We start from the raw sequence: 26,851 nt of genomic DNA on the forward strand, positions 1-26,851 counted from the left end.
CTTCTGTCTGCCGTAGTTTGCATCGGTGCTGGAGTCGTGCTAGTGCAACGACTTCTTCACGCTGTGCCTGCGGCTGCCTGATGTGTGCGATGCAGACGATTTGCGAGCCTCTCTGACGGTGTCTGAGAACAGCGCAGTTGTGAAGACGGTGAGCCGGCACCAGGCGCTGCTGAAGCCGGTGCTGGACGATCGTGTGCGGGTGCTTTCTGGGGTGTCGGCAGGGGTGTCGGCAGGGGTGTTGGCAGGGGTGTTGGCAGGGGCAGGGCTGAAGCGGTGGGTGGAGGCGGTGCAGTCTGTGGTGGGGAAGAAAGAAGGGCTGCGGGCGCTGTTCCTGATGGTGCGGCTGCTGGTGGAGCTGGTGGGGCTGCACCTTGGGGAAAGGCAGCAAGTGGTGTAGTCTCATGAAGAGATGGCGTGGCACAGGCAGGGATAGGGAGACGATGTCTTGTCATCTGCTTCATTAGCGACTCCATCCTCGTAGCTGTCGTAGTCTTCTTTTCATTATTCTTCTTCCTCTTTTGACCCCTCTTCCTCTTCTTTCTCTTCCATTCTTTGCTATCGATTTTTGTATTCTCAGTTTTTCATGTAAATTTGTTTACGCTCGTCCAGAAACCTTCTTCGCCTTCTTTCTCCTGTTTCTTATTACGTTCGTTTCCTTTTAAAGAAAGTTTTGAAATAAATAAATAGATAATCAAACTTTTGAAAGTATTTTCTTTTATTTAAATATTTCTGAATAAAATGTAGGAAATGAAGAAGAAGAATGAAGAAGAATGAAGAAGAATGAAGAAGAAATAAGAATAAAGAAGAAGAAGAAGAATGAAGAAGAAAAAGAAGAAGAAGAAGAAGAAGAATTTATAGATGATGATGAAGATGATGAAAACAATTACCAGATTTGATATGTAATGTTCACAGAAGTTGAAATGGAAGAAGAATCTGCAGCGCTGCTGATGTGATCCTTTCTGTTTTTTTGTCTGACAGAGTAATATAAATCAATTAAAAATGAGATCTGTTCCAAGTTCAGTGAAAATTGTGTTCTAAGTAGAATACATCGGTCGTTGAAGGAGAAGTCGTGATGGCAGTGCGCTCAGCGAAGATGAAGATGAAGATGAAGGTGCAGAAGACAAAGGAATCTTGAGTATTCGATGGTTCACAAAGAAACAAGCAAATATCTTTTTATGTTGGAGCACGACAAAATCTGGGGATCTGCATCTTTCTGTTGGAGATGACCATCATTGCTTTTCTTCAAATAATCCATTTCCATATCCAATGTTCCATTTTAACAATGAAACAACTTTGCTGCAATATTCATCCATTCTGCTTACTTTTGAACATGCTCTAATACAAAGATTGGAATATTATTTTGTTCTGCAAATTCATTTTGTTTTTCAGAAACTCATTTCTTTGAATCTTTGGCAATCCTATGAGTCATTTTGAAACAAATGCTAACATAAGCAATTCATGAAAAATGATAAGAAGGCTAGTATCATGTGTCCACTTTTTCATTCATGTTCTTCTTCCTGAAAAAGCCATAAAACACTTTCTCTTCAAGAATTGATATTTCCTCTTTTCGAATTCTCTTCCTTTAAATTTCCATTCCAATTTTAAAATAAATTTTGTTTTAAAGTCTCGAAACAATGTCTTCAGGAAAGAAGAGCTTCTCGCTTCATTTTCACAAAAACCGAAATCAAACAATTTTTTGTTGGTTCGATCAAATCGAATCAAAAGATTCACTTTTCTTGCTTAAACAGCCAATCCAAGTTATTTCGTTGCGCTTTGTTTTGCATTTCATTTTAAAAAGCAAAAATAATATGTGTTTCAGTTGCAATCTTTTCCTTTTGAGAATTAACAAATGATGTTTTCATTTGTAGATTCTGCTGTGAAATTTAATTCTTCACCAATAAATTGAAATTTTATGATTAATAGAATGGATGCGTTTACTGATGATAAGTTTGTTGTGAGTTTCGAGAGTTACCGCCAACAGAAAAGTTTTCGAGTTTGTGCAGTTTATTATATTTTTTTTTTAATTCTCACGTCTCCACATCTCAATATTTGCATTCCTACCATCTCTCAAATACAATTAATTCAAATGAAATAAAAATCATATGCTTCAATGTTTAATAGTTGTCTTTTGTCTTTCAAGATTTGATGTGATTGAAAATGTCAATCTTCTTCTTTCTGAGAAATACATTGATTTATCAAAATAAATTTATATTTCTTGAATGCCTACAATGACATCACAATAACCTTTTTCTTCCATCTTATCAAATACTTTTCTTTTCGACCCTTTTCTTTCTGCTTCTTCTAATTCATATTTTTTCTTGACTTTCATTCGCCTTGAAATAGCAACAAAAAATTTCAATCCATAAAATATCATTCCGTCATCAATCGTTCGTTGCAGAATCTCCTCCAAAATAGCGTCAACCGCTCTGCCTTTCAGAATTTCATCAATTTTCACATTAAAATTTTCCACTGCTATTCTTAGCAGATAAATGCATTTCTCGCTTATACCTCTGTAATTGTCCCTTGATGCTCGAAATACCTGAACAATGCTGTTGATAAGCCCAACATATTCTTCATTATGCAATTTGTATCTGAAAAAAATTATAATCCAATATTTGCAGCCATCTCTTTGTGATTTCTTCTTCTTTCTTCTTTTCTCTTCCAATCAATATTTTTTATCAGCCCTTCCAGTTCCTTTATTGCCTCTCTCGCAAAATGCAGCTCATTCACAATAATTTCTTCTAATTCGAAATCATAATAATATCTGCCCATTAAAAATTCCCAAGCGGATTGATATGCAAGTCGTGTCAGATTCCGATGCGCATGGTGATATTTGATTATCTCTTTAATTTCATTCAAATATAGTTTCTGATTCGCTTCAAACTTAAAAATGTGTGAAAAAAAGATTCAGTAATATCAAAAATAATTGTAAATATTCACACTTGATGGAAATTGATGAAACTCAAAGCCAGTAAAGCCATCTCCACCTCTTCACTTGTTTCCTGACTTTCCTCTTTCTTCAATGCAACTTTCAGAAGTCAGGGAACACAAATAGATAATAATTCATCCGAAATGTTGTAGCTTTGAAAAATATAGCATTCACAGAGATCAACAAGCAGATTTTCATCCTTTTCTTCTTTTTTTCTTCAACTATCATCTCCTCAAATCTTTCGTTCAATGAAGACTTTCTTTATCCATTAATCCATATATTTTTCATGAAATTGAAATATCCCAGATATTGAAGCAATAAACACACATTTTTAACTATTTTTAATTCTTCAATGTATTTCATTCATTCCATTGAACAGTTCTTTTGCGAGATAATTTGAAATTTTGATTATTATTGAACTGAACAATAAAAAAAAACATATCATCTAAATGCTTCTCAATTAATAAAAATTAAAATCAATTCACAATTCAAGATGATAATAGGTTATAAATACTTTTGACTGTTTTTTCGCTGAAATAAAAAGCTGGAATAAATACAAAATTATTGGAAAAACAATTTGATTTTGAAGAACCATAAGAAAACAAAGATAAATAGAAAAAATTCATATTCATAGAAAAAGCAACAAAATGGATTACAAGCAAAAAAATTTGTTTGACTGTTAATCTCCTTCGACTTCCTATTATTTTAATTTGTAGATATGACAATGCAGGCTTTGTTTCGAGATTGATTAACTGGTTTTCGCTTCCGGTGATTCGAAGAGGTCGTGAAAAGGTTAGCTTATTTTTTCTTCAGGATTTTGCATTGATATTGAATGCTTAAGCCATTTGAAGAAAAAATTTTTCCGTTTAAATATTCTGATCCGCATGAAGAGGAGGCAATTAAGCATTTTAAAGAACTTTACAAAGAAGAGGAAAAAAAACAACAGTTTGACCGTTAATCATACGTGCGCTTCAGTGCCCATTTAAAATCAAAATACAAATATTAGTATTTCAATTTTGGCGCTCACATTTAGAGTTATCTGGAAGCTTTACTTCATTGAAATGATTTTTTCTGTTATGTCAAAGTGTTTGCTGATTTCTTTGGATATTTCAAGTTTAATGTGTTGAGTAAAGTTATAAGCTATCGGGATACTTTTATAATTAGTTCCTTTCTTGAGTGGGTTGTTCAAGCTGGAGGAAGACTTATGGAGGGAATCATTCTTTCGTTTTTTCACGTATTTTTGATGCTCGGAAGCAAGCTAACTAATTACCTTAGGGACAGAATCAATGCAATAATGGATAACATCGTAGATCGAGCAATGAAAGAGATTTTATTCCAAAAGATTTTGAGACTGAGCGAAGATGAAAAAACTCGAAAAGGAGAAGGGAGGTTAATGCAATATGCGGAACCAAGCATATGCGAAATATTGAGCACGTTTAAATCTGTTAAAGAATTCATAGTGATTCCGCTTGATGTGTATTTATCTGTGAAGACGCTTGTTTCGTTTTTTGGAAAATCATCATTTTGGGTTATTTTGATGATTGTTGTTGATTCTCTGATTTCAGCGTGGATTTCGAGGCAAAACTTGAAGCAACACGAACGATATCAAAATGAATCTGCAAAGACAGAACAAACAACAATTGAAGTGTTTGATCAAATTAAGGCATGCTATCCAATTTCATATTCCATTTGTGTTATTTTTAGAAATAAAGATAAAAATAGTGAAAAGAAAGAAAGAATAATAAAAATATAAAAAATTGCTTATTTTATTTTTAGAGATGATATATCTTCACTTTTTCTCTTTCTCTTTCTCTTTTGGTGTTTCATCGCTGTTCTTTTGATTTAGTTAATAAAAATAAATGGTTGGGAAGAAATGATGAAAGACAGGCTGCTTCAATCAGAGAGAGGACAAGACGATCTATTTAAAAAAAGGGTATTCACTCATTTATAAGTTCATTTTATTTTTAGATTTCTAATTTTTCTTTTACTTTCTTTTCTTTTAAAATTTATTGTTTTATTTTGCAACATCTTTAAAATTTTTCACTCAAAAACCAATTCTTGCAACAGATTATCTCCAATTCCATCCACGAAAACTTGCAGTCGCTTGTGAACGCGCTCACCATTATCGTGCTTATCGGCTTGCGCTTCTGGCAGCATCTGCCTTTGAAAGCGTCTTTCTTGTTTCCTTCAATTCGAATCGTCGAATCGCTTAGAGAATCGCTGGATGACATTCCGTCGACACTGAACGACTTCTGGATGAACAAAACTGTTATAAACAGAATGGAGATGCTGTTGCAGTCAGCTGAGTCTGCTGATATATGTGAGGGTGAAGAAGGTGAAGAGGGAGAAGAGGAGGTTAGAGTTATCAGGCCATTTGGAAAGGGAGGGAAGAAGATGGAGGGAGAAGAGGGAAGGGATGATAAAAATGGAGGAGGAAATGAAGAAAAAGAAGGGGAAGAAGATAAAAAGAAAGAAGACATTGCTGGTTTGTCGATGAATTTTGGGAAGGATGACAAAAGTTCGATTACATTCACAAACAAAGGAGACTCCAAAAGTGATGTTGATGATGATGATGGTAATGTTGCATATCAAAGAAAACTCGTTGAAAGTGTTGAAAAGAAAAAGAGAGTGAAGAAGAAAAAGAACATCATAATGATGATGATGATATTGTGATTAGCCTGTCAAATGCATCGTTTGCGTGGAGTCGCTATGAAGTTGCCATCAAAAAGGAAAGAGAACATGCAAATGGCAACGAAACAGAATTTGAAACACCAACAGTCAGCAGGAGTGAAAATGAGGGAAAACAAGAGAAAGATGAGAAAGATGAAAAAGGAGAAAAAGGAGAGAAAGAAGAAGAAGAAAATGAAGAAAATAGAGAAAAAGATATATTACGTTCATCATCAACTGTTTTATCATCTTCTTCTTGTTTCACTCGTCTTTCCTCTTTCCTCCGCTCCTTTCGCTCTGCCTTCGTCTGGTTGTGTGGCATGGATGACGAAGAGGATGAGGATGAGGATTATCTTCCTCCTCGTCTGCCTTCTCCTCTTCCCGTCCTCCACATCATTTCCCTCTCTCTCCAAAGGTATACCCACACTCTCCTCTTTGGCCCTGTTGGTTGTGGCAAGTCAGCGCTGCTAGCATCCATTCTGGGAGAGACAATCTGTTTGGAAGGGAAAGGTTATTTGAGGGGAAAAGTGGCTTATGTGTCTCAGGTGTGTAAGTTAAAAAGAATAAAAATGAAAATAAATTAATTTTCAATTTGAATTATTTCATTTATTTCTTAATCAATGATAAACATATTGTACATCATTTCTTTTACTGAACTGATTTTTTTTTTATTTCTCTTTATAATATTCATCGTATATTCATTTATCCGTCATTTTCAACTCAGATTCCCTTCATCTTCAACGACACCATCAAATCCAACATCCTCTTCCACACTCCCTTCGACTCCGTTCGCTACGATCGTGTCATTCAAGCATGTTGTCTGGAACAAGACTTGGCCATTCTTCCTGGTGGAGACGAAGCAGAAGTGGGTGAAAGAGGATACAACCTGTCGGGCGGGCAGCGAATGAGGATAGCACTGGCAAGGGCAGTCTATTCATCGGCTGAGGTGTTTGTGTTGGATGACATTTTGGCGAGTGTCGATGCTCATGTTGGGCAGACGCTAGTGAAAAAGTGCATCAGCCAGCTGCTGAAAGGGAAGGCTGTCTTGTTGGCAACACACCACACGAAATATCTGCCATACTTCGACACAGCCACCGCAATGGAGAAAGTCGGAAGGATCAGAAAGATAGGAAAGGCGGAGGAGTTTGCGGGGATTGTGAAGGAGACTGGAGTGTTGGTTGAGGAGAATGAAGATGGTATTGAAGAAGAAGAGGTGGAAGGAGAAACGGAAAACACGGAAGATGATTATAAAAGCAATTGTGAAAAGAAGACTGAAGATTCTCTTAACATGACTTCGTCATCTTCAGTGTCATCTTCTCCATTCTCTTTCCAATCTCCTTTTGTTTCATCTCAACAATCTCCATCTTCTTCTTCTACTGCAACTTCACCATTCACTTTTAAATCACCTTTCATATCGACTCAGCAATCTGCATCGTCGTCATCGTCATCATCATCATCATCTTCTTCTTCTTCTTCTTCTTCTATTTCGAGTGAATTTCCCCCAAATCTTCATACAACACCTCCGCCTTTTCTGAATTCAGTCGATGAATCCACTTCATCTTCTTCAACTCCTCCTCTTCCTTCTCCTCCTTCTCCTTCTCCCTCTGAATTGAGACGTCTGAAGAAACCCACCGATATGGAAGCTAATTCTGCTTCCCTCTCCTCCATTTTGTGGTATTTCAAACATGCATCACTCTATCTGCTGTTCTTTTTGGTGCTGGCAATTGTGCTCAAAAATGTTGTGAATAATGGGAAAAGCGCTGTACTAAGCCTGTGGACAGCGAAGGATGCACAGATGGAGCAGATGAACGGGACGTTGGATGGGATTGGAGGAGAAACGAGGGGAGAGGAGAAAGGAGGAACAGAAGAAGAGAAGGAAAGAAGAGAAATCGTAAATGATATGATGGATGAATCTTCATTGAATACTACGACATTTTCATCATTATCATCATCAAACGAAAGCAATCACAAAAATGGAGATAATTTCAAAACAAAATCAATCGGCCATTGGTTACAACAAAACATCTTCCCGCTCAAAAAGCAAAAGACACAACAGTTTCTTTTCTCCTTTCTGAGCCGCTTTGATCTTTCCCCAGGATTCTTGTTCTTCCTCTACATCATCATGAATCTCTTATCGTCGCTCAGCGAGATTCCAGTGAGTCTGATCACCACCCGCTTCCGGCTGCAGTCTGCCCATGCCATCAAGACAGAAGTGTACTCAAAGCTCTTCCACGCGCCGATGCGCTTCTTCGACACCACACCCGCCAGCATGTTGTACAGAAGGCTGAATGCAGTGAACCCCATCAGCTACAGCGTCCTCCACTCCTTTACTGCCACTGCCTCCTCCCTCGCGAAGCTGCCCTTGGTACTGGTGGCAATCCACTCAGCGATGCCTGCGCTTCTGCTGCCTGTTGTGCTGGCGACGAGTGCAATGGTGCTGATCAGCCATTCCACGTCCCTCGCCAAGCGCCGCATTGATCGATCGTTGGTTGCTGCACGAAGCGAATCAGGGCGCTTCTTCAAGCAGTGTGTGGAAGGAGCAGCAACGATCAGGGCGTTTGGTGTGCAGGAGGCGGTGGAGGAGAGGCGCAGGGAGCTGTGCAGAAGGCTGAACGATGCTCAATTCTACAATAAAAGTGTGAATGAGCTTATCAAAAACATCACTAGCTGGTGTTATGATGTGCTTGAACAGCTGACTTATTTGACTGCGATTGTCTTGAAAGCTGCGGGGAGAAACACGTATTTCCTACCAATGGCGCTGCAGATGTCACATTCTGCTGTTTCGGCAGGGAGGAACTTGTACAGCCAGCTTTTGTCGTTGTACTTTGTTGTTGGGAAGATTGGGCGGATCAGAAAATTGTGCGATGTGGAGCAAGAGGGAGAGTGGACAATAAGTGTTCCAGAGGATTCTAATGAAAAGAGCAAGATGATTAAATGCAGCGAATCAAAAGAAGAGAAACCTGTGGATGGAAATGAAATGAAATTTTCAAATGTTTCTTCTTCTGCTTCTTCCTCTTCTTCAATTTCATCTTCTTTGTCGTATCCGCTGTCAAATTGGCCATCAGCAGGCAGAATTGAGTTCAGCCATGTTGACTTGAGATACCGTCCTAATCTTCCGTTGGCTCTGGACGATGTCTCTTTTGTGATTCCTGATGGTGCAAAAGTGGGTATTGTGGGGAGGACAGGATCGGGAAAGTCGAGTCTTCTGCTGGCACTGCTTCGGATTGTGGAGGCGGAGTGGCAGAAGAAAGGCTGTGCCATTCTGATTGATGGACGAGATATCCACACACAGCTGGGCCTCAAAGAGCTTCGGGGTGCAGTGGCAGTGACAGCGCAGGAGCCGATGCTTCTGAGTGGGAGCATCCGGTATAATCTGGATCCATTTGGAGAACACAGCGAGGAGGAGGTGTGGGCAGCACTGGGACAGGTGGGGCTGAGGGAGGCTGTGCAGCAGATGGAGGAGCAGCTTGAGTCAGATGTGGCAAATGAAGGGAAGAACTTTTCGGTGGGGCAGCGACGGTTACTGTGTCTAGCGCGAGCACTTTTGAGGCGCTCAAAGATTATTCTGATGGACGAAGCGACAGCAAGTGTGGACTTTGAGACAGACGAAAGGATCCAGCAGGTGACAAGGAAATGCTTCAGTGAATGTACCGTCATCACCATTGCACACAGGCTATCTACAGTTGCAGACTCTGACTTGGTGTTTGTGATGGATAGCGGTAAGCTCGTTGAGAGCGGAGCACCAAAGGTTTGTTCAATTGATTGAATTTTGAATGAGAAATTGAAATAGTTGCTGGATTTTTTTCACAGTTTTTGTGAGTATTTTACACTTGTTATTTCTTCACATATTTTACTTTTTAATTTTCTGACAAAAACAATTTTTCATTTATTTATTTGTCTGTTGATTCAGGAGCTGTTGTTCAGAGAAAACTCCAAATTCTTGTCTTTGGCAAAAGCAGCAGGTGATGCCTATGTAGAACAATTGAGAGCAATTGCATTAAAATCTTGAAATGTTTTTAATAATATTTGATAAGCATTGCCAGATGCATCCATTAGATAATTTCAACATCAAATGCAATTCTGAGTTTTTTATTTTTTAGCTATCATTTTTGTAATTCAACGCTATCAATTTGAATCTGAATTATTATAAATTATCAATTTTTCTATTTATTATTTTTTTTTTCTATTTTTTTCTAACTTGTGGCTTTATGTAATAATATGTATTGCTTTTTAAGATAAATTTTCTTTTTCCACAAAATGTTGAAATAGTTTTGCAGAATTTCTTCAAGAATCGGTGCAAGACAGAAAGAATCTCAATGTTTTTTGATATAATAACTGTTGTGTTAATATTTTTTAAAATTGGGTGATTATTTTAGAAATCATATTTTTTCTGTAAAAATTTTCTGGTTGAATATGAGTTTAAAATATTGGTTGATGAACATAGAAAAATAAAGACGATGTTGAATTTCATATCTTCTTTTTGCATTCATATCAAACTTTGGCTTTTGTAATTATTCTGAAACAATTAACATAAGGAAAAAATTATTCCAAAATTGACGAAAAACTTATTTAAAAACAATTTTTCAAAAAATATAAAAAATTTGGGTGATTATTATTGAAAATAAAACTTATAACGGAGTATTGTTTCTTTTGATATTTCGTTTCGAAGAATATGAATTTTTTTATTCAAAAGAAAAAAACTTGACAATTGGGGGAAAATATGGACTTTCAAGCTTTTTATGCACAAAGCATGAAATAATAGTTTCAGTTTCAACATTATTAAACTTAATCAGATTTCAAAATAAATTAGATTATCAAAATTGAAAACAAACATCATTGATGAAATTACAAAATGTTCAGTGACCGCATATGTACTTCAAAAAATAAACCCATTTTTTTCAAATTTTTTGATCACAAAAAACTCATCGTAAGTGCAAATTTTATCTAAGAAAATGCCTGAAGTCATATATTTTGCACCAATTGTTTTATTTAAAAGAAGAGTGAGAGGATAATTATGAAATAAATTTTTCTGAAAGAAGTCATCACTTTTCAGAGTTCTTTTGTCAATATAAAAATTTTTTCGAAAGCCGAAATTTTTGAATGAAAAAAATGGATTTAAAATTAATCACCAATTTTGGAAAAAAAAGCCCAATCATCAAGCTATCTCATTCAATTAGCATTATTTGCGAATATATATGTCTTGGATCATTCTTTTAAAATCGTTGCATATAATACATAATCAGGTTATAACTTTTTGAATTGATATTGGACAAAAAAATATTTTTGATCACTAAATCTTTGTTCGTAATGATTCGGACTGTTTCATTTTTGAAATAAAACATGCATTATTTTGAATATCAGAAAATTTTGACTTGTTAACTTCGAAAAAATATGATCAAAAAAATGCGCTATTGAACAAAATCTGATTATCAAGTTTTTTCTTTTATTCAGAAACAATTGCAAAAATTTCTAATTCGCGATCGAAATAAAACTATTTTTTTACTCAAATTTAACGAATAAAAATTTCTTATTTAATTGTTTTTTCAAATCATAATTTTCTGTCGAATAAAAACGACTTTCAAATTAAATTTCATTTTTTCAAATATTTCTTTTCTTTAAAAAAAAATGTGTTTATCTCTATTTTTTTGGATATTCAAAGATCAATTTTCTTTTTCAAAGAGTCTGAAATGACAAAAGAATTTTTTGAAAGTTAATTATATTCTTTTTGTTTATCTCAAAAAAGTTTTTCGATTTATTGAAATTCACAAATTATATCTCTCACTGTTGAAGCGTAAAAATATGATAAAAAATAAATCAGATTATTCCCATATTGAAAAAAAGTCAGAAATGATTATTCACCTTTTATTTTTTCGAATTTGGAAAACTGGTTATTTAAGATTTGTCACTATGAGGATTTTTTTATTAAAAAATCATGGGACAAACTTGTTTTTGACTGAGTGTTAGGAAATGTTTTTATTATTAAAGTTATTAAACAATCAAAAAAATAAAAATAGTACGAGTAACTGAGCCCCTAGAAGTGTTTTTGACAATAAACATAAAAATATTCATATTTTCAGCAATAAAACATTTTCTTTGAAATAAGATAATAAACCAATGAATTCATCTCGTGTTGTTAAATTATGCACAATTTTTTCAAAGAAAGAATGATTTCATAAAGGATCAGCCATCAATGAGCTTTCAGTGTTTTTCATTGGTTTTCTGTGGTTTGAGTGGAAATTTTTCATTGAAGATAATTTTTTCTTGATGGAATAATACATAATTTAACAACACGAGATGAATTCATTGGTTTATTATCTTATTTCAAAGAAAATGTTTTATTGCTGAAAATATGAATATTTTTATGTTTATTGTCAAAAACACTTCTAGGGGCTCAGTTACTCGTACTATTTTTATTTTTTTGATTGTTTAATAACTTTAATAATAAAAACATTTCCTAACACTCAGTCAAAAACAAGTTTGTCCCATGATTTTTTAATAAAAAAATCCTCATAGTGACAAATCTTAAATAACCAGTTTTCCAAATTCTATAAAAAATGGCATTATCACAAAAATTTGTCAAACGATAAATATTGAATTTATCATTTTCTCTGTCGAGAAATTTTGAAATATAAGGATAAATATTTTCGTTCAGTAAACTTATCAAAAAAGATAAAATTGTATCAATGATGATCAAATTAAAAGTTTCATTGATCTATTGTGTAATAATTATTATATTCAAGGTGGCTTTTTATGTCTTCTTCAAAAGAAGAAAGTTCTTCTTCGAGACATGATCGCAGAAGAAATTCATATCACAGAAGCGATAGAGACAGATATTATGAACGTGATCACGATTCATATGCGAGAAGTCAACGTTCTTCACATTTATCCACTCAACCTGAACCTTCAAGAAGCCAAACACTGAGTTTGAATTGAATAATAGTTACAATTAAATATTTTTTCTAAATTTCTTTCAATTATTTTCCATCAATTTCCGGATAGCACCCGAGGAACAAATTGAAGCACGCTCTCGAACAGTGTTTGTTTCTCACATTCATCCTCGTGCAACTGAAAGGCAATTACGCCGTTTTTTTGAAGATAAGGGAATATCCGTAGTTTCTGCATCGCTTGTGACAGATAAAGGAAGCCGTAAATCCAAAGGGCTTGCTATTATTTTTATTTCAAAATTTTGAAGTATTTATAAACATGATTTGATTACCTTTAGAATTGGGTATGTTGAATTTGCAACTACGTCTGGTGTTGATCAAGCTGTTCTTCTAACAGGAACTTCTTTGGAAGGATTTCACATAACAATACAAAGAGTTGGCCTTGATGGAATAGCTATACCGACACCTGTAATTTCGCAAACAACAGCATCAATAACATCGGCTCCTGTTGTTGCATCTCCTACACCATTATCATCCACTTCAGTTTCAGAGTGTGCATTTTTTAATGAATAAAATTTTTTATTAGATTTTGTTTCATTGGGTTTTTTTAATCATTTTTCTAAAATATGGAATGCTTAAGGGCTTTTATTTCTTCGTCCATCGTTCCTACAAGAGTTATTGCTGGGAACCTCCCTTCAATAATTTCAGAAGATGAGATACGAACGCTTTTTAGTATGTTTGGACCAATTGTATCTATAACTTTATATAAATTAGGAACGAGTGCAAAAGACAGCCATTCAAAATCTCAAAAAAAGGAGCGAAAAAAGAGCAGTGAAAAAAAGAGCGAAGAAGAAAAGATTCATTCTGATGATGAAAGTGAGAGTGATATCAGAGAATATTCACATAACGATGCCCCTATTTCAGCTGTTATTGAATTTTCAACTTTTGATTCAGCAAGTGCTGCAGCAAAAGTTATGGATGGAATTGACTTAATAAACAAGATTACCGTAACGCTTGACAGCGACACTACGAGGAATGGTTATTCACAAAGTGTGCAGATGCTTCCAACTGCAACAGTAACAACGTCAGATCCACATTCAACGTTAGCTGCAAATGAATCCACAGATTCCACCAAAAACACAAGCGAAACAGACAAAAACATGGAAGAAGAAGCAAAGAACATGTTTCCTGTTTCGGATGAGCCAACACTTCTTCTTTTGCTAAAGAATTTATATGATCCAAAAATGTTTGTGTCTATTTACTTATAAAATGTAAACAAGATCTTTCATATTTGCATTAATTTTCATTCATTTTTGAAATATTTTGATTCGATTTATTTCATCATTTTTTATTTCATTTCTTTGAAATGAAATTGAAAATTCTGAAATCGAACAGAGCTGATGAGAGCTCGATGAAAGACATATGCAGTGAAGTTCGCGAAGAAAGTCAGAACTTTGGAGAGGTTGTTGAATGCATTTTAGCGCCGATGGTTAGTGGAGTATTGATAACTTTCTCAGAATCTTCTGCGGCTGAAAAGGCATTTCCAGTCATGAACGGACGATGGTTTGATGGACGGCGCATTTCTGCCCAATTCGTTAAGCTGTGATACATTTCTTTATCACATGCTTTATGTGGATTTTGAAGCTTTCACTTCACGACATTTCACTTTTTGATAACAGGTTAAATCTTTTTCTTTATTCAAACAATTGAACGAGTAGTAGTTTGCGTTGAATAGGATGATTATTCTTTTTGTGATTATTGTAATCATCAATGCTTTCGTGCATTATTCTGTTGTTTTTGCCATTTCAGATTATTGCAAGTGAAATTGAGAGTTTTTTTTAAAAGAACAAGTTAATTGAATATTGTTTCCATTCTTTTGGAATTTACAGCTTTATATTTTTGTCTTCTCTTTTTCAAGAAACAATCATTACCGAAAACGATCGCTTGAATTGCAAATCAACTAAGAGGTTGAAAAAAGTGGAGCGAGTCAATGGAATCGGATATTTTAGTGAATGATAATTTTGTCCAAAAGATAATAACTCAAAGACATAATTCTACATTGCTCTATTAATGTTGTGAAGAACACCATCACCAAAATATCCACAGATTTATATTTAAAAGCTTCAAAGGAATGCTATGAAAAAAGTGTTTTTTTACTAAAAAAAAAAAAAAAATTCACAATAAATTATAATTTCTAACTTCATTTTCAAGAAATATGTTTCAAATTTAGAGATAAAAGAGATTTGACATAAATTATCTTGGTTGGTAAAATTATCAAAATAAATTTTTTTTATAATTTCAAAAAGAAAGTAATAAACTGAAAAGTTTCACAATTTTTGTTAGCGGTGTTATAAATAATTATTTCATGAAAGAATTATAAAAAGTTTTAAATATTTTTTTACTGTTTCGGAGAATTATAGAACACCCATAAGTTGAGTTGAAGTAACTCTGATGGTATTTTGTTGTTATTTGTTTTTACACAGCAATTTAATGGTTGAAATCTTAGGAGGAAGGAGACATTGAAGAAAGGAATTGCTGTGAAAATTGTTGTTCTCATCTTGGATTCTACTTCAGCCAAGGAGTCCGTGAAGTTAAGAACAGAACGTGCAGTTATGTTTGGGGATTCTTGAGGTATTTTTTTCTATACAATTGAAAAACATTACATTAAATTAATTTTTAAGTGTTATGCTTGTTTGCTGCGTAACTTCAGTTATTATTTCCGTGAGCGATAAATTTCCAGTTGTTGTTCTTATGCTGGCCGAGGATTCCGCAGGAGAAATAGATTTGTATATAAAATCTGGAGAATGGACAGATCATTTTGGAATCAACTCAACTGAAGTTCAAAATATTGTTTCACTTCTGGGAGAAGCAGTTTGCATATATTCTTATTTATCTTTTTTATTTTTTTAATTTTTAAAAAGTATTCGCATTTTTCTCCACGTCTCGAAGCCCTTATAACTCCGTGGAAAACAAATTTGTTTGCATTTATTATTAACATAAATAAAAAATAATAAAAAAATTATCTTTTGAAGCCCTGAACACAACTTCGTTGCAAATTTCACAGCAATAGATACAGAAAGAGAAGTGTGCAATTGAATGTTATTTTCTTTGAACGTATTTACTTATTATTATTATTATTACCATTAATATTATTTTACAAAAGAGAGCCATTGAGATTGGAAGACAATGGACAGCTCCCCCAATACCAAAAGGGGAAACTATTATCACATCTTCTCTTGCAAGACAACTTAATGTTTGTAAAAATTATTTAACTTGAATGTTAAGCTATATTTCTCTCATATTAAACGAATCATTACAGATAAGCATTGGAGATTCCATAACATTCACGCTACCTGTTACTGAAATGTCACCTATTGCAGCAGATGTTGTGTTGAAGAAATCACCCAATGCGCTTCCATTTTTAATGGATCTCATTAAAGAAGTGAATGTTACCCTCCGTGTAAATGATGTTTGCAGCAAAATTGCCTTTTGTTTTTTCCCTTTTTATTGTTAAAATTGTAATTTTGTAATCTCTTCCAAAATATTAAAATTTAATTTCACAATTAAATAGATCGTTGACAATGCGCTCCATAAGGTTAAGAATGAAGAAGTGCTGTTCGTTGAAATGGACAACATTTGGGAAACGGTATTCTCATTTTTTGAAAGTCAATCTTCACATAAATACCTCAAATCGTATATAATTTTCTTTTCATATGCACTCTTCACATTTGGGGGAGATAGATTGTTGATTCATTCCCGTCTGATGCTTTGATATCAATCAATCGCGATCAGTGGCTGTCATTCAACATTAGAGAATACGCAACGTCTTTGGTATTTTCCTGCAAAGTGCCGCGCCATCCCATTTATTTAACCTTTAGTACAACAGATCTTAAAAAGTGTGGAATTAACTTTTTATTTTGTTTTATTATTTATTTTTTAATTGTTTGTGTTTTTCAATTTAAATATTTCATCAATTTTGCTTTCAAATATCGCAATTTTTCTTTTTTTTGATTTAACATTTTTGCTCTTTTTTCATTTTCATGTATACCAACGCTTTTGATGATATATTTTTTCGTGTTAACTACAGGCAATTGGTGGAATGGGCATCTCGCATCACATATGCGCTGTCATTTGATGGACTTGATGTGACAATGCCTGTTCCAGATGCGTTTTCCATATGGTCACTTCTCGGGATGGTGATAAACATGGTGAGCTTGCTTATCATTGTGGTTCTTGTGGGAATATCAATTGTGCTGATTTACTCGCTTCTGCAGATATCTGTCGACACAAGGACGTTTGAGCTAGGCATTCTTCGGATGGTTGGCCTTAATCGTGCTGGAGTTATCGGAACACTGATTGCACAGGCCATCTTGTACTCAATCCCTGGCTGGATTCTGGGCATTGGCTTGGGCTATCTTGTGAACTGGATTGTGGTGCGTGTTCTGGCTGATGTCTGCTCGGTGCCATTGGATGCACTTATGCCAGCACTTTCAATCATCATCGCTACACTCATTGCATTCGGCATCTCACTCATTGCTTCCATTTTCCCCATCCGCTCTGCTCTGTCGCAGAACTTGCACGACTCCATTGACGTGAACCATTCAAAAAACCAGGTTGTTGTGGTGTCTATTGAAAGAGCTGATGACTTAGCTACTCCGTGGGGCTATCTCGTGGCTGGGATATTGCTGGCGGGCATTGGGGCAGGGGTGTATGTGATGTTTCCTCAGGCACTTTTAGCTATGAATACTACGCTCATCGCATTTATGCTTTTCCTGATGCTGTTTTTGATTCTGCTGTCTATAATTCTGATATGCTTGAACTTCGAATACATCTTCGAGACAATACTTGCAACAGTGTTTTTGTGCTGGGAGTCGCGTGCCTTGAAAGACTTGGCTGTTAAGAATCTTGGTGCGCATCGTATCCGAAACAGGAAAACAACCATTCTTTATGCAGTCTCATTAGCGTACATCATGTTCGCAAACATTTTGTTGACAATTGCAGTGGATCAGATTGTTACTATGGTCTATATGGAGCATGGATGCGATATACATCTCAGAGCTTACAAATACGAGAGCGTGATTGGAGGAGCCACAGGAAGAGCGCAAACACGATATGATCCGAATGCGCGATATTTGAACGATCCGGAGGGGTTGGAAACAATCATCGAGAAATATTCTGATATAGTTGCAACTGTGGCGTGGGTGACGCAAGAGATGGAGACAGTTTATCCAGAACCAGTTCGAACGCAGATAGCGAATCAAGGGAGGTCACACGCATATTACCATCATGTGTATGGAGCCACTCCCAATTTTATGGACAATCTCGATCACAAATATGTGAAAGTGGTGGACGAAGTGAAGTCTGGAGACTCAGTCATCAAAGCATTGTACACCGACAGAAACAATCCATATTCAACAGTTCTTTCGAACGGGTTGAAAGAAGCGATGGGAGGACAAGCAGGCGATGTGTACATGATGAACATCATTCCCGCTGGGAGTGCAGACAGCAGCAGTTCGGGAGGGATGCTCAGCGGAGCTGCAGAGTTTTTGGATGACTCGCTTGCACGTATCAACATCACCGCCACAGCTTATTTAGAAGCACTTCCGTTTTTCTCAGTGCCTTCACAGACCATATCATCAACCACAAATGCTGATCTACCGCTGTCAATACCTGCCTACCTCACTTTGGTTCCAGGAGAAAACGGGCATTTCGATAACATCCATTTCAATCACTTGCTTGTGAGGTTCAAAGAAGGAGCTGATGAAAAGCATCTCGACAGGATTCAAGAAATGTATGATGAGCTTAAGGCAATTTTGGAGGATCCAGAAGACAGCGAGTCAACATACACTGTCTGGGCGTTCTTTAGTGCGATGGATGGACTGAAGATGGCGACAAGCATTTTGGATGTCACGTTTATGGCAGTGACGGTGCTGGTGATGATTTTGTGCTTCTTCTCTCTGATGTCGTCGATGCACACGAATGTCATGGAGCAGGGCAAAGAGATTGGTATTATGCGCGCATTAGGGTTGACTCGGTTCCAGCTGGTGAGAGTGTTTGTGGAGGAGGCGTTTATTCTTGTCATTACTGCGACTGTGATGGGGATGATCAGCGGAATGGTCGTGGGCTATTTGATCATCTCTCAAATGGGCTCGCTGCAGGGATTGCCTACTCCCCTTTACTTCCCCTGGGAAATGGTGGTGATTATGATTGCAATGGCTGTTGTCACATCAATACTGGCAGCTTTAGAGCCTTCTCTTTCAATCATGAAGAAGCCTATCGTTTCAATCATCAAAACGCACTAAACAATCAAAGAACTTCATTCTCTTCAATGCTTTTTATTCTGCTTCTTGTTCGTTCAAATTTCAAAATCAACTCGGAAAATTTATTTCGTCGTATTGTTGATCTTTATTTGGAAGACAAGAAGAGGAATTTTCATTCATTGATTCATTTTATATATTAATGCATTTCTACTGGACATTTTTTTAGCAGAACAGCAAATCGGGTTATTCCTTCATTCATTTGCTGCTTGCTATCAAAACTGACTAAACTTATCTTTCCGAACAATTCAAATATTTGCAATTTTGTTATGCTGACTTCAACATTTCATGTTTCATTTCTTTTTTATGTGTGTCTTTTAACAAATGTTTTATGTTTGTATTTAATTTTTATTTAACTTTTGTTTTTTTACAATATTTTGAAAGTATTTTTGATTTCTTTTATTCTATCATCCAAAATTTTGATTTTAAAACAAAATTAAAGTTTACATCTTTTTAAGCGTTCTTTATAAAGTTATGAACAAATTTCTTATTGATATGCAACCATTGAATAAAAGTTTTAAATTATTTGAAACTTGATCTTTTGCAAATACGAATTGAATGAACCAAAAGAAACAATTTATTACCTAATATCGAAATCTAAACCAAATTGGGATCTTGAAACACTTGTGTTAGGCGCTTTTCTTTGAAATTTTTTTTGAAAGAATTTTGAAAAATTGAATTAACAATTTTTGAATAGTTCTTGATGAAGTCTGTTGAAGACGGAAAAAAAGATATTGCCCCGGCGAAATTTCGCACGGACACGAAAGTTGATCTTTCACCTGTTTATGTTTCTTCAAGAAAGCACAATTCTTCAAAGCAAAATTATTTTGGATCGTATGTTAGAGAAAATAGTGAACAGAAGATCAACGGAAATGAATCTCCACCATCTACTGTTCGATTTCTTTGCTTTAAGACAAATGTTGAACAAGAACAAACGAATACTGGTGTTCAGTTGAAATTATACACTAAAAAGCAAACAAACGACAAAGTTCATTCGTTACCACAAGCAAAATTGTTAAAACTTTCTTGTATCATTTCAACAGAATTGCTGAAACTTCCTTCATTCGTCGAAGTATTTTCAAATGCGACTAATTCTACAAAGTTATCCAAAAATAAAGAAGCTATTTCTAATAGCGATTGCTGTGACTTATCGACCAAGTGCGGGAGAATTTGGAGCTCTTTGCAGTCTGTTTTACCAGATATTGATGCATATTCGAAGATGTATTGCTTGCTGTTAATAACGAACTATTTGCACAATCTGCAAGTTAAGTTTGACATTTGCGAAAATGTGCTGATTCAGGGAATTATCATTTATCATCATTTGTGCGAAAATATTGCTAAATTTGGCTGTCGTCCTTTTGAGAAGAGACAACCGCTATTCGTATGGAGGACACTGCCATCTGGAAGCGATATGATGGTTTCTGTTGAAGCAAAGGATGATTCGACGCTTATTCTGCTTGATCACAGACTCCTTATTGGGACGTGCATTCTCATTGGGCACAAAACACTGGAAGACCACACTTTAGCCAGCTCATGGTTAGGAAAATATTTTGGGATAAGTCCAACAGATATAACAGAGTTGGAATTTTGGGTGTTGGAAGCATTAAGGTGGGAGACAATGCCGGCAGAAGAAGAATGGGAAGGAATGAGAATGATGCTCGAATCTTATCAAATTCATTTCCCTGAAAAATTTTTGGAGAAGCATTCAATTGGTGAAGGATTTAAAACAACAGAAAGTTCAATCGATAATAACGACGTTTGCTTGCTGTATGATTTGATCGAATGGATTTCTTTAAATGGACACTATTCAACTTACACTTGAACTTCGCATATTTAAAGAAAATTATTTAAAAGTTGGAAAATTCTGTAGATGGAAATCGGGGGAAAATCATGTATTACTATTCATTTTCTTTAAGTTTTATATAAATCAGAAATAGTTTGATTTCATTTATGAAATTTTGAATTAGAAAATTTTTGTTTGTATGTGTTTATTGATAAATGTGATGTAGCATTTTTTAATAATATCTTATATGTTTTTGTTAAATTTATTATTGTTTACACTTTTAGAATGATTTTTATATGTTTTATTAAAATAAATTGTTTCATTAAGTTTAATGTTATTATTATACGTTATTAAAACTGTTATTCTTGCATTGAACGTCCAGTTTGACGTCTGTTAATTAATTTTTAGTTACTTCAATTATTATTCAGCTTTTTTTTATTTGATATATATTTTAACTATAAAAAGAAATAGTTATGTTTCTATTGTTTTTTTTGTGTTGCACATAAAATTTGCAAATTTTTTTATTTGAATTTTCTATTTTTTTCATTTTTTTTCAACATTTTGAATATTTTTTAGATGAGCAACATCTACCTTCTTTTAATTTGTTTGTTTTAACATTTATGATTGAGCTGTCTCGCGTTGGCTGAGATATGCTTTGCATTCTATTATCAATCTTTATTTTTTATGGATGCCAAATGATGTGAATGAGGAAGATTTTTCCTTTTGTCATTTAATCCTATTAAGAGATTGAATCATTCCAGATTCATCATTTTATTCACTTTTTTCTCACCTCAAAGACTTTAAAGACAGTCTTTTAAAGTGAACTTACGAGTGATAAAGAAACAATAAAAAATACGTTTATATTTGATTTTTAGAAAAGAATTTGTTGAAATGAAAATAAACAACTATGGAAGAGACAGATCAGCTTCAAATCCAAACTGTCTTTTGTGTACAACTATTCTGACCATAACTTTGTCAAATATGGCAATTGTTCTCTGTTGAGGTGCCTCTGGTTTCTGTCTAATGACTATGCATTGCTTCTCATTGTCAAAAGAGACAACTTTTGGTGCATTTGGTGAAGTGGGAACAGAATGAGATGAAGATGCTGATTGCGCTTTGCCTTTCTCTCTTTTGAAGTTGCTGTCATCCATCAATACCACTCCCTCTGTCGCATATCTGTGTATATGTTGAGTATTATTGTTGAAATAACAGCAATATCAAGAAGAAGAAGATGATGACGATAAAAATAGAATAAAAAGAATAAAAAGAATAAACAATTGAATGATATACAAACAAACAGAACAAACCTTGGCAAATACACAACAATTCCATTGCGATAGACTTTGTTCACATAACTTTCCAAAACTTCACCTTCAAACTTTTCATCTTCTTCTTCAATCACATCATCCCCTTCAGTCTCATCAATCTCACCAATGGCTGCCATCATTGGCTTGTCAGTTGTTTTTTCTTCCTGTTTCTTTTCCTTTTTCGACTTTTCCTGTTTTTGAGTGTCCGTTCCCTGCTCTGCTGCCTTCCTCTGCTGCAGCCAGATGAATCTGAGTGTGTTTGCGCGAATGCTTTCTCTGCCGGCGTCTTTGCCGTTTTTGTATCTTCTGTTGAGAGAGGCTGTCAGCTGTGTGACGCCTCGCTCGTCATACAAAAGATCCTCTTTCTCTTCATTCAGAGCAGATGAGAACAACAAAGTAGAAGAAGATGATGAAGATGAGGAAGAAGATGAAGAGGTGGAGGAAGAGGAAAGAGAAGCAAGGGCACTTGGATCATTTTCTGAAGAAAGTGTTGCTGCCAACATTCGATGCACAACAAGATCTGTTGAATGAAAAACAATAACAACAAACAATTATGCATGCAAAAATTGAAATATGCCAAAGGAAGAAAGAAATAAATAATTTTTGACTGAAAAGGAAAACAAACCAGCGTATCTTCGAATGGGCGAAGTAAAGTGAGTGTAGATGTCAGAAGCAAGGCCATAATGATAGAACTCTGAGTATTCGCTCTCACCTGAACAGAAGTAGAGAGCAAGAGACATCGCACGTGTGGCAAAGAGACGCAGATGCAATGGGAAGAATGTTGATTTGACTGTCGTTGAGAACTAAATGATGGCAGAAAACACAACACAATTGAACAACATTCACATTCACATAAGCACATTGCAAGAAGAATGATTATTAATTTTTTAAAATTACAAGAAAATAAATGAAAACAATACAATTAATAATATAAACCTGTGCTTTGTCAAGTGACTGGTTCAATTTTTTGTTTGAAGAAGCATCGAGAATAACGCCCACCCCTCTGCACACGCGGCTGAGCCAGTCGAATGACATTGTGGGTGGTGGTGGATGCTTTCTAAGCAAAGCAAACGAAGGGAAGTAGGCATAAATCCTCTTGGCAACCCAGATGTTTGCCAGCAGCATGAACTCTTCGATGGTGGAGTGTGTCTCTGAGTGGTCGTCCTCTTCTGCTGAGAGTGGCTCATGTGTCTCTGCATCCACCTCCAGACGCAGCTGGGGCGAGTGCAGCACAACAGCACCCTTCAGCATCCGCCCTGCTTTCAGCCGGCGGGCGAAGTCGCGGCAGAGCACAAGCGACGACAGCAGCAGCGCAGACGGCGTCTCCTTCAGCGGCCGCTCCAACACGTCAATCACTTTTGGCGGGCTGAATTTGGACGAGTCAAACAGCGGCGAGTTGAACGGAGGCGGTTCAATTGGCGAACGAAGAAGCGCTTTGTACTCTTTCTCCTTCTTCTGCGCCTCTGTCATTTCTGCACTTGCTTCTTCACTGGCTTTTGTGCTCTTCTTTATTTTGCCTTCGCTTTTGTGTGTCTTCTCTCTGATGGGCTGCATCACCTTGTCTGTTGCATCTATCAGCGTCTGAGCAGCCACATAAGTCAGCGAGGCGTGTGAGTCGATGACACTCTTGTTGAACTTCACGCCTTTAATCTCGCCATCGTACAATGCCACTTTCCACAGCACACTGAAGGAGCAGTGCAGCTCGTTGCTTCGAAGCGAACAGAGCTCTTCAGTCAGCTTTTTGGGGAGCATGTCAAACCTCCTCCCGACAAGATATGTTGTTGTCCCTCTGATCGATGCCTCGACATCCAACGCACTCTTCTGCTGCACAAAGCGGGAGACATCTGCAATGTGCACGCCAAGCTCCAGATATTCCTCTTCATCGCCTATTTCTTCTTCTGCTGTGGCTTCTTCTTCACTTTCATCATCATCATCATCTTCTTCTTCTTCATCTTTATCTTCTTTATCATCTTTTTCATTGACTTTATCAGAGTCTTTCTCAATGTCCATTTTTGCCATCTTTCGCTGTTTTCTCTCTAATTTTTCTTGCTTTCTCTTCTCTTTCTCTTCTCTCTTTGCCTTTCTTGCTGCAATAAGCTGTTCTTTCGTGTCAAATGGAAACAGAGTTGATTGTGATATCACATCACTCGTTTCCAAACTAACAAAATCCTTCTGCTTGTATGCTAAGAAAATCATATGTCAATAAAATAATTGATCAAAAAGCAGTCAATTTGACAAACACAAAACACAAATTAAAAAGAAAAAAAAATATTCGAAAAAAATTTTGTGGCCTTTTCAATTTCTAATATTCCTTTTAAATTTAGTTCTATTCCATTCTTTTTCTTCAATACAACTATCACAAAAAAAAAAAAAAAAACAAAAATCTGAATCTTTCTTCCGCAACAACAAACCAGTTGAAAATCTTCCTCCTTTCCTGCTCTTTGAGATGATGACAGCGTGTATTGTGTCATCGATATCTCGACAGCCAGGTGGATCGATGCTGCAAATAGGACGATCACGCAGATCCCATCTTCCTCCAAGCACTTCATCCTCTTCCTCCATCGGCAGCGCTGAAATGCCTTCTTCAGACTGATCAGACGATGAAATGGCTGAAGAAGAAGCAGAAGAAGAAGATGTCTGCTCAAAGAATCTATCCATCAAGTCATCATCGTTCTCAGAGCTGTCGCTTTCTTCGCTGCTGGACTCATCTCCTCCTCTCCTCACAATCGCACTTGTCTTCTTTCTGCTGTCGCTTCCCTGCTGCACTCTCAGCTCCATCCTCTTCATCTTCCTCGCATTCTCCTGGCTGATCCTCTCCCTCATCGCATCCAGCCCGTCTCCATTCGGCACACACGCCAGCTGCTCAGCAGTGAACGGGTCGTGCGGGACATCGTACTCACTCAGCAGCACTTCCTGTTCCACTGCCATTTCTCCCACACACCCCATCCGCTTCTCCACATGCGCCGACGGCAGCATCGCGTGAGGGCTCCAGCTGTCAATGCACACACGCACACGCTGGCAGTGGTAGAGAGAGGGAAAGGATGTTGAGACCAGGATGTATGGAATGGTCTGGTTCACTGGGCGCAGAAGAAGTCGATATCTCGGCGGGAAAGAAGAAGGCAAAGGCGTGCTGGACGAAGCAGAGTCAGATGGACTGGATTTTGCCTTCTTTTCTGCTTCTAACACTTCCTTTGGGATTATCAGCGTCCCACAGAAATATTTCAGGTCTCTTTCCATAATTCCAACAATCACACCACGCGGATGCAACTGCCCTTTCACCTTCTTTCGTCCTTTCAATTCTCCTTCATCATTTTCTGCATTCGATCCTTTTTTGCTTTTTCTGCCATCTTCATTGCTATTTCGATCATTGTTTTCATCGTCCTCATCTTCTTCTTCCTCTTCATCCAACACGTGATCGTCGCGAAGAGCAATTCTCTGTGTCTGTCTAACCCATCCCTTGTCATCCTCCAAACGCACAGCCACAATATCTCCATCAATTGCCCTGTTTAATGCCACTTAAAAAAAGAAATGTGGAGAAAGTCAGAAATAAAGAAAGAAAGAAATATAAAAGTTTGTAATGATGAAATAAATGGAGGGAAAAGGTCGGTTTGAGTTATATTTATTGTGGGAAAGCATTGAGACTAATGTAAAAAAGAGTGCAAACATTTTCCATGAACAATAATTGGTATTGGTATTTGTCTTGAAACAACCAATCCTTCATAAATGTTAGTCTTGCTCATTCGCAGAACTCCTTGAACAAGCTTCTTTTGCTGTACTGCAACTCTCATTTCTTCAAGAGGCATATGTTCGGGATACTCGTGTGGATCATCAAGAGAAAAAGGAATTGAAGGAGCTAACTTTTCATCTAATTGAGGAAGGTACAACAAATCGAGGAGTTCTTTGTTTGCTTCCTTCACATTGCAAAGCGCATAATCAACGCACGATATCAACGGTGCGCTACATGGATAATTTAACTTTTCATATTGAGAAATATCATTTGTTAAAATAAGAACTCGTTTTGGGCTATCATCTTCACTAAAATAATCCTGTATATGTGAAAGGTACCAGTTTGCAACATCGCACACAGCTATAAGTAGCATGAAATTGAGCAAAGAAATTTCACATTAATCATGTATTGACAATGCAAACCTTTTAATGTTAAGTTAACTTGATTCGTTGTGTCAGCAACTCTAACAGAAGTAGCTGTGCTAAATTCGTTAAAAAATTGAAAAAAACATTTTTTCTGTGAATCCAAGCAAATTTTAAGTCGTCTGTACGCATAGACATTATGCCTTCTAACGTACTCCATTACAGTTTGAGGAATAACAATATTACAAATACTATCTGATTCAAGAAATGCCATTTGATTGATAACAACGGTATGATCAATGATTGCGATCATGTTCGATTTCTCGTTCCGAGATGAGAGTAATGGAGCCCTCAAATAACTAAATTGAGAAAAATCTTTGCATGACGGACAATCAGCAATTCCACAGGGTATATCTTCGTGCAAATATTTCTCTTTACAACATCGTACTATTCCACCACTCCTGGACCGTTTGTAAACGTAAGCTCGTTGTACAGACATAAAAGAAAAATAATTGCGGATCTTATTTACCATATCGTTAACTTTTTTATTATAAAAAAGATTGAAGCCAGTTGCTTTTTCAAAAAAGACAAATAGTTTGAAAAGACAATGAATTGTGTGTCGGAAAAAATGAATATTCATTTTTCTGTAAATAATAATAATAATTGATGCTGAAAAACAAATTAGAAAAAAAAGAAAAGAAAAATGTGAAGAATATTCCAGTGATATATCAAACTTATTTGTGTGACAAATATATTTTGTCCGTAACTTTTTTGATTTTACAATATAAAGTGAATCCAAATTGTACAATTTTCTGTTGGTTTCTTTTCTGATATATGATCTATTATATAATATATAAATTCAAACTTTCCGAAAA

General features: G+C 36.0%; 5 protein-coding genes across 5 annotated transcripts; 3 read left to right on the forward strand and 2 right to left on the reverse strand.

Moving 5' to 3' along the window:
- Nucleotides 1-56: 56 nt before the first annotated feature.
- On the reverse strand, nt 57-473 carry MONOS_12042 (uncharacterized protein; the record flags this gene model as incomplete). Its single annotated transcript, XM_067864626.1, has 1 exon — nt 57-473. The coding sequence occupies one exon, from the start codon at nt 471-473 to the stop codon at nt 57-59; it is 417 nt and encodes a 138-aa protein (XP_067727993.1).
- A 3,532-nt stretch (nt 474-4,005) lies between these two features.
- MONOS_12041 (putative multidrug resistance-associated protein 1, 3) lies at nt 4,006-9,605 on the forward strand (the record flags this gene model as incomplete). Its single annotated transcript, XM_067864625.1, has 7 exons — nt 4,006-4,013; nt 4,094-4,574; nt 4,776-4,862; nt 4,997-5,414; nt 5,549-6,141; nt 6,321-9,344; nt 9,507-9,605. The coding sequence occupies 7 exons, from the start codon at nt 4,006-4,008 to the stop codon at nt 9,603-9,605; spliced, it is 4,710 nt and encodes a 1,569-aa protein (XP_067727994.1).
- A 5,304-nt stretch (nt 9,606-14,909) lies between these two features.
- Nucleotides 14,910-19,326, forward strand: MONOS_3184 (putative DUF214 family protein). The gene is made up of 10 exons (XM_067873166.1): nt 14,910-14,934; nt 14,987-15,111; nt 15,162-15,351; nt 15,402-15,457; nt 15,513-15,564; nt 15,644-15,733; nt 15,800-15,949; nt 16,052-16,126; nt 16,222-16,376; nt 16,568-19,326. The coding sequence occupies exons 1-10, from the start codon at nt 14,932-14,934 to the stop codon at nt 18,780-18,782; spliced, it is 3,111 nt and encodes a 1,036-aa protein (XP_067727995.1). The 5' UTR covers nt 14,910-14,931; the 3' UTR covers nt 18,783-19,326.
- A 174-nt stretch (nt 19,327-19,500) lies between these two features.
- On the forward strand, nt 19,501-21,396 carry MONOS_3185 (uncharacterized protein; the record flags this gene model as incomplete). Its single annotated transcript, XM_067873167.1, has 1 exon — nt 19,501-21,396. The coding sequence occupies one exon, from the start codon at nt 19,501-19,503 to the stop codon at nt 20,617-20,619; it is 1,119 nt and encodes a 372-aa protein (XP_067727996.1). The 3' UTR covers nt 20,620-21,396.
- Nucleotides 21,397-21,433: 37 nt separating this feature from the next.
- On the reverse strand, nt 21,434-26,496 carry MONOS_3186 (putative exosome complex exonuclease RRP44). The gene is made up of 7 exons (XM_067873168.1): nt 26,037-26,496; nt 25,552-25,974; nt 24,299-25,402; nt 22,824-24,070; nt 22,513-22,690; nt 21,888-22,407; nt 21,434-21,756 (listed from the first exon to the last, which is right to left on the reverse strand). The coding sequence occupies exons 1-7, from the start codon at nt 26,473-26,475 to the stop codon at nt 21,486-21,488; spliced, it is 4,182 nt and encodes a 1,393-aa protein (XP_067727997.1). The 5' UTR covers nt 26,476-26,496; the 3' UTR covers nt 21,434-21,485.
- Nucleotides 26,497-26,851: the final 355 nt, after the last annotated feature.

The sequence above is a fragment of the Monocercomonoides exilis genome, assembly GCF_001643675.1.
Source record: "Monocercomonoides exilis strain PA203 chromosome Unknown scaffold20-1493094, whole genome shotgun sequence".
Lineage (NCBI taxonomy): Eukaryota > Preaxostyla > Oxymonadida > Polymastigidae > Monocercomonoides > Monocercomonoides exilis.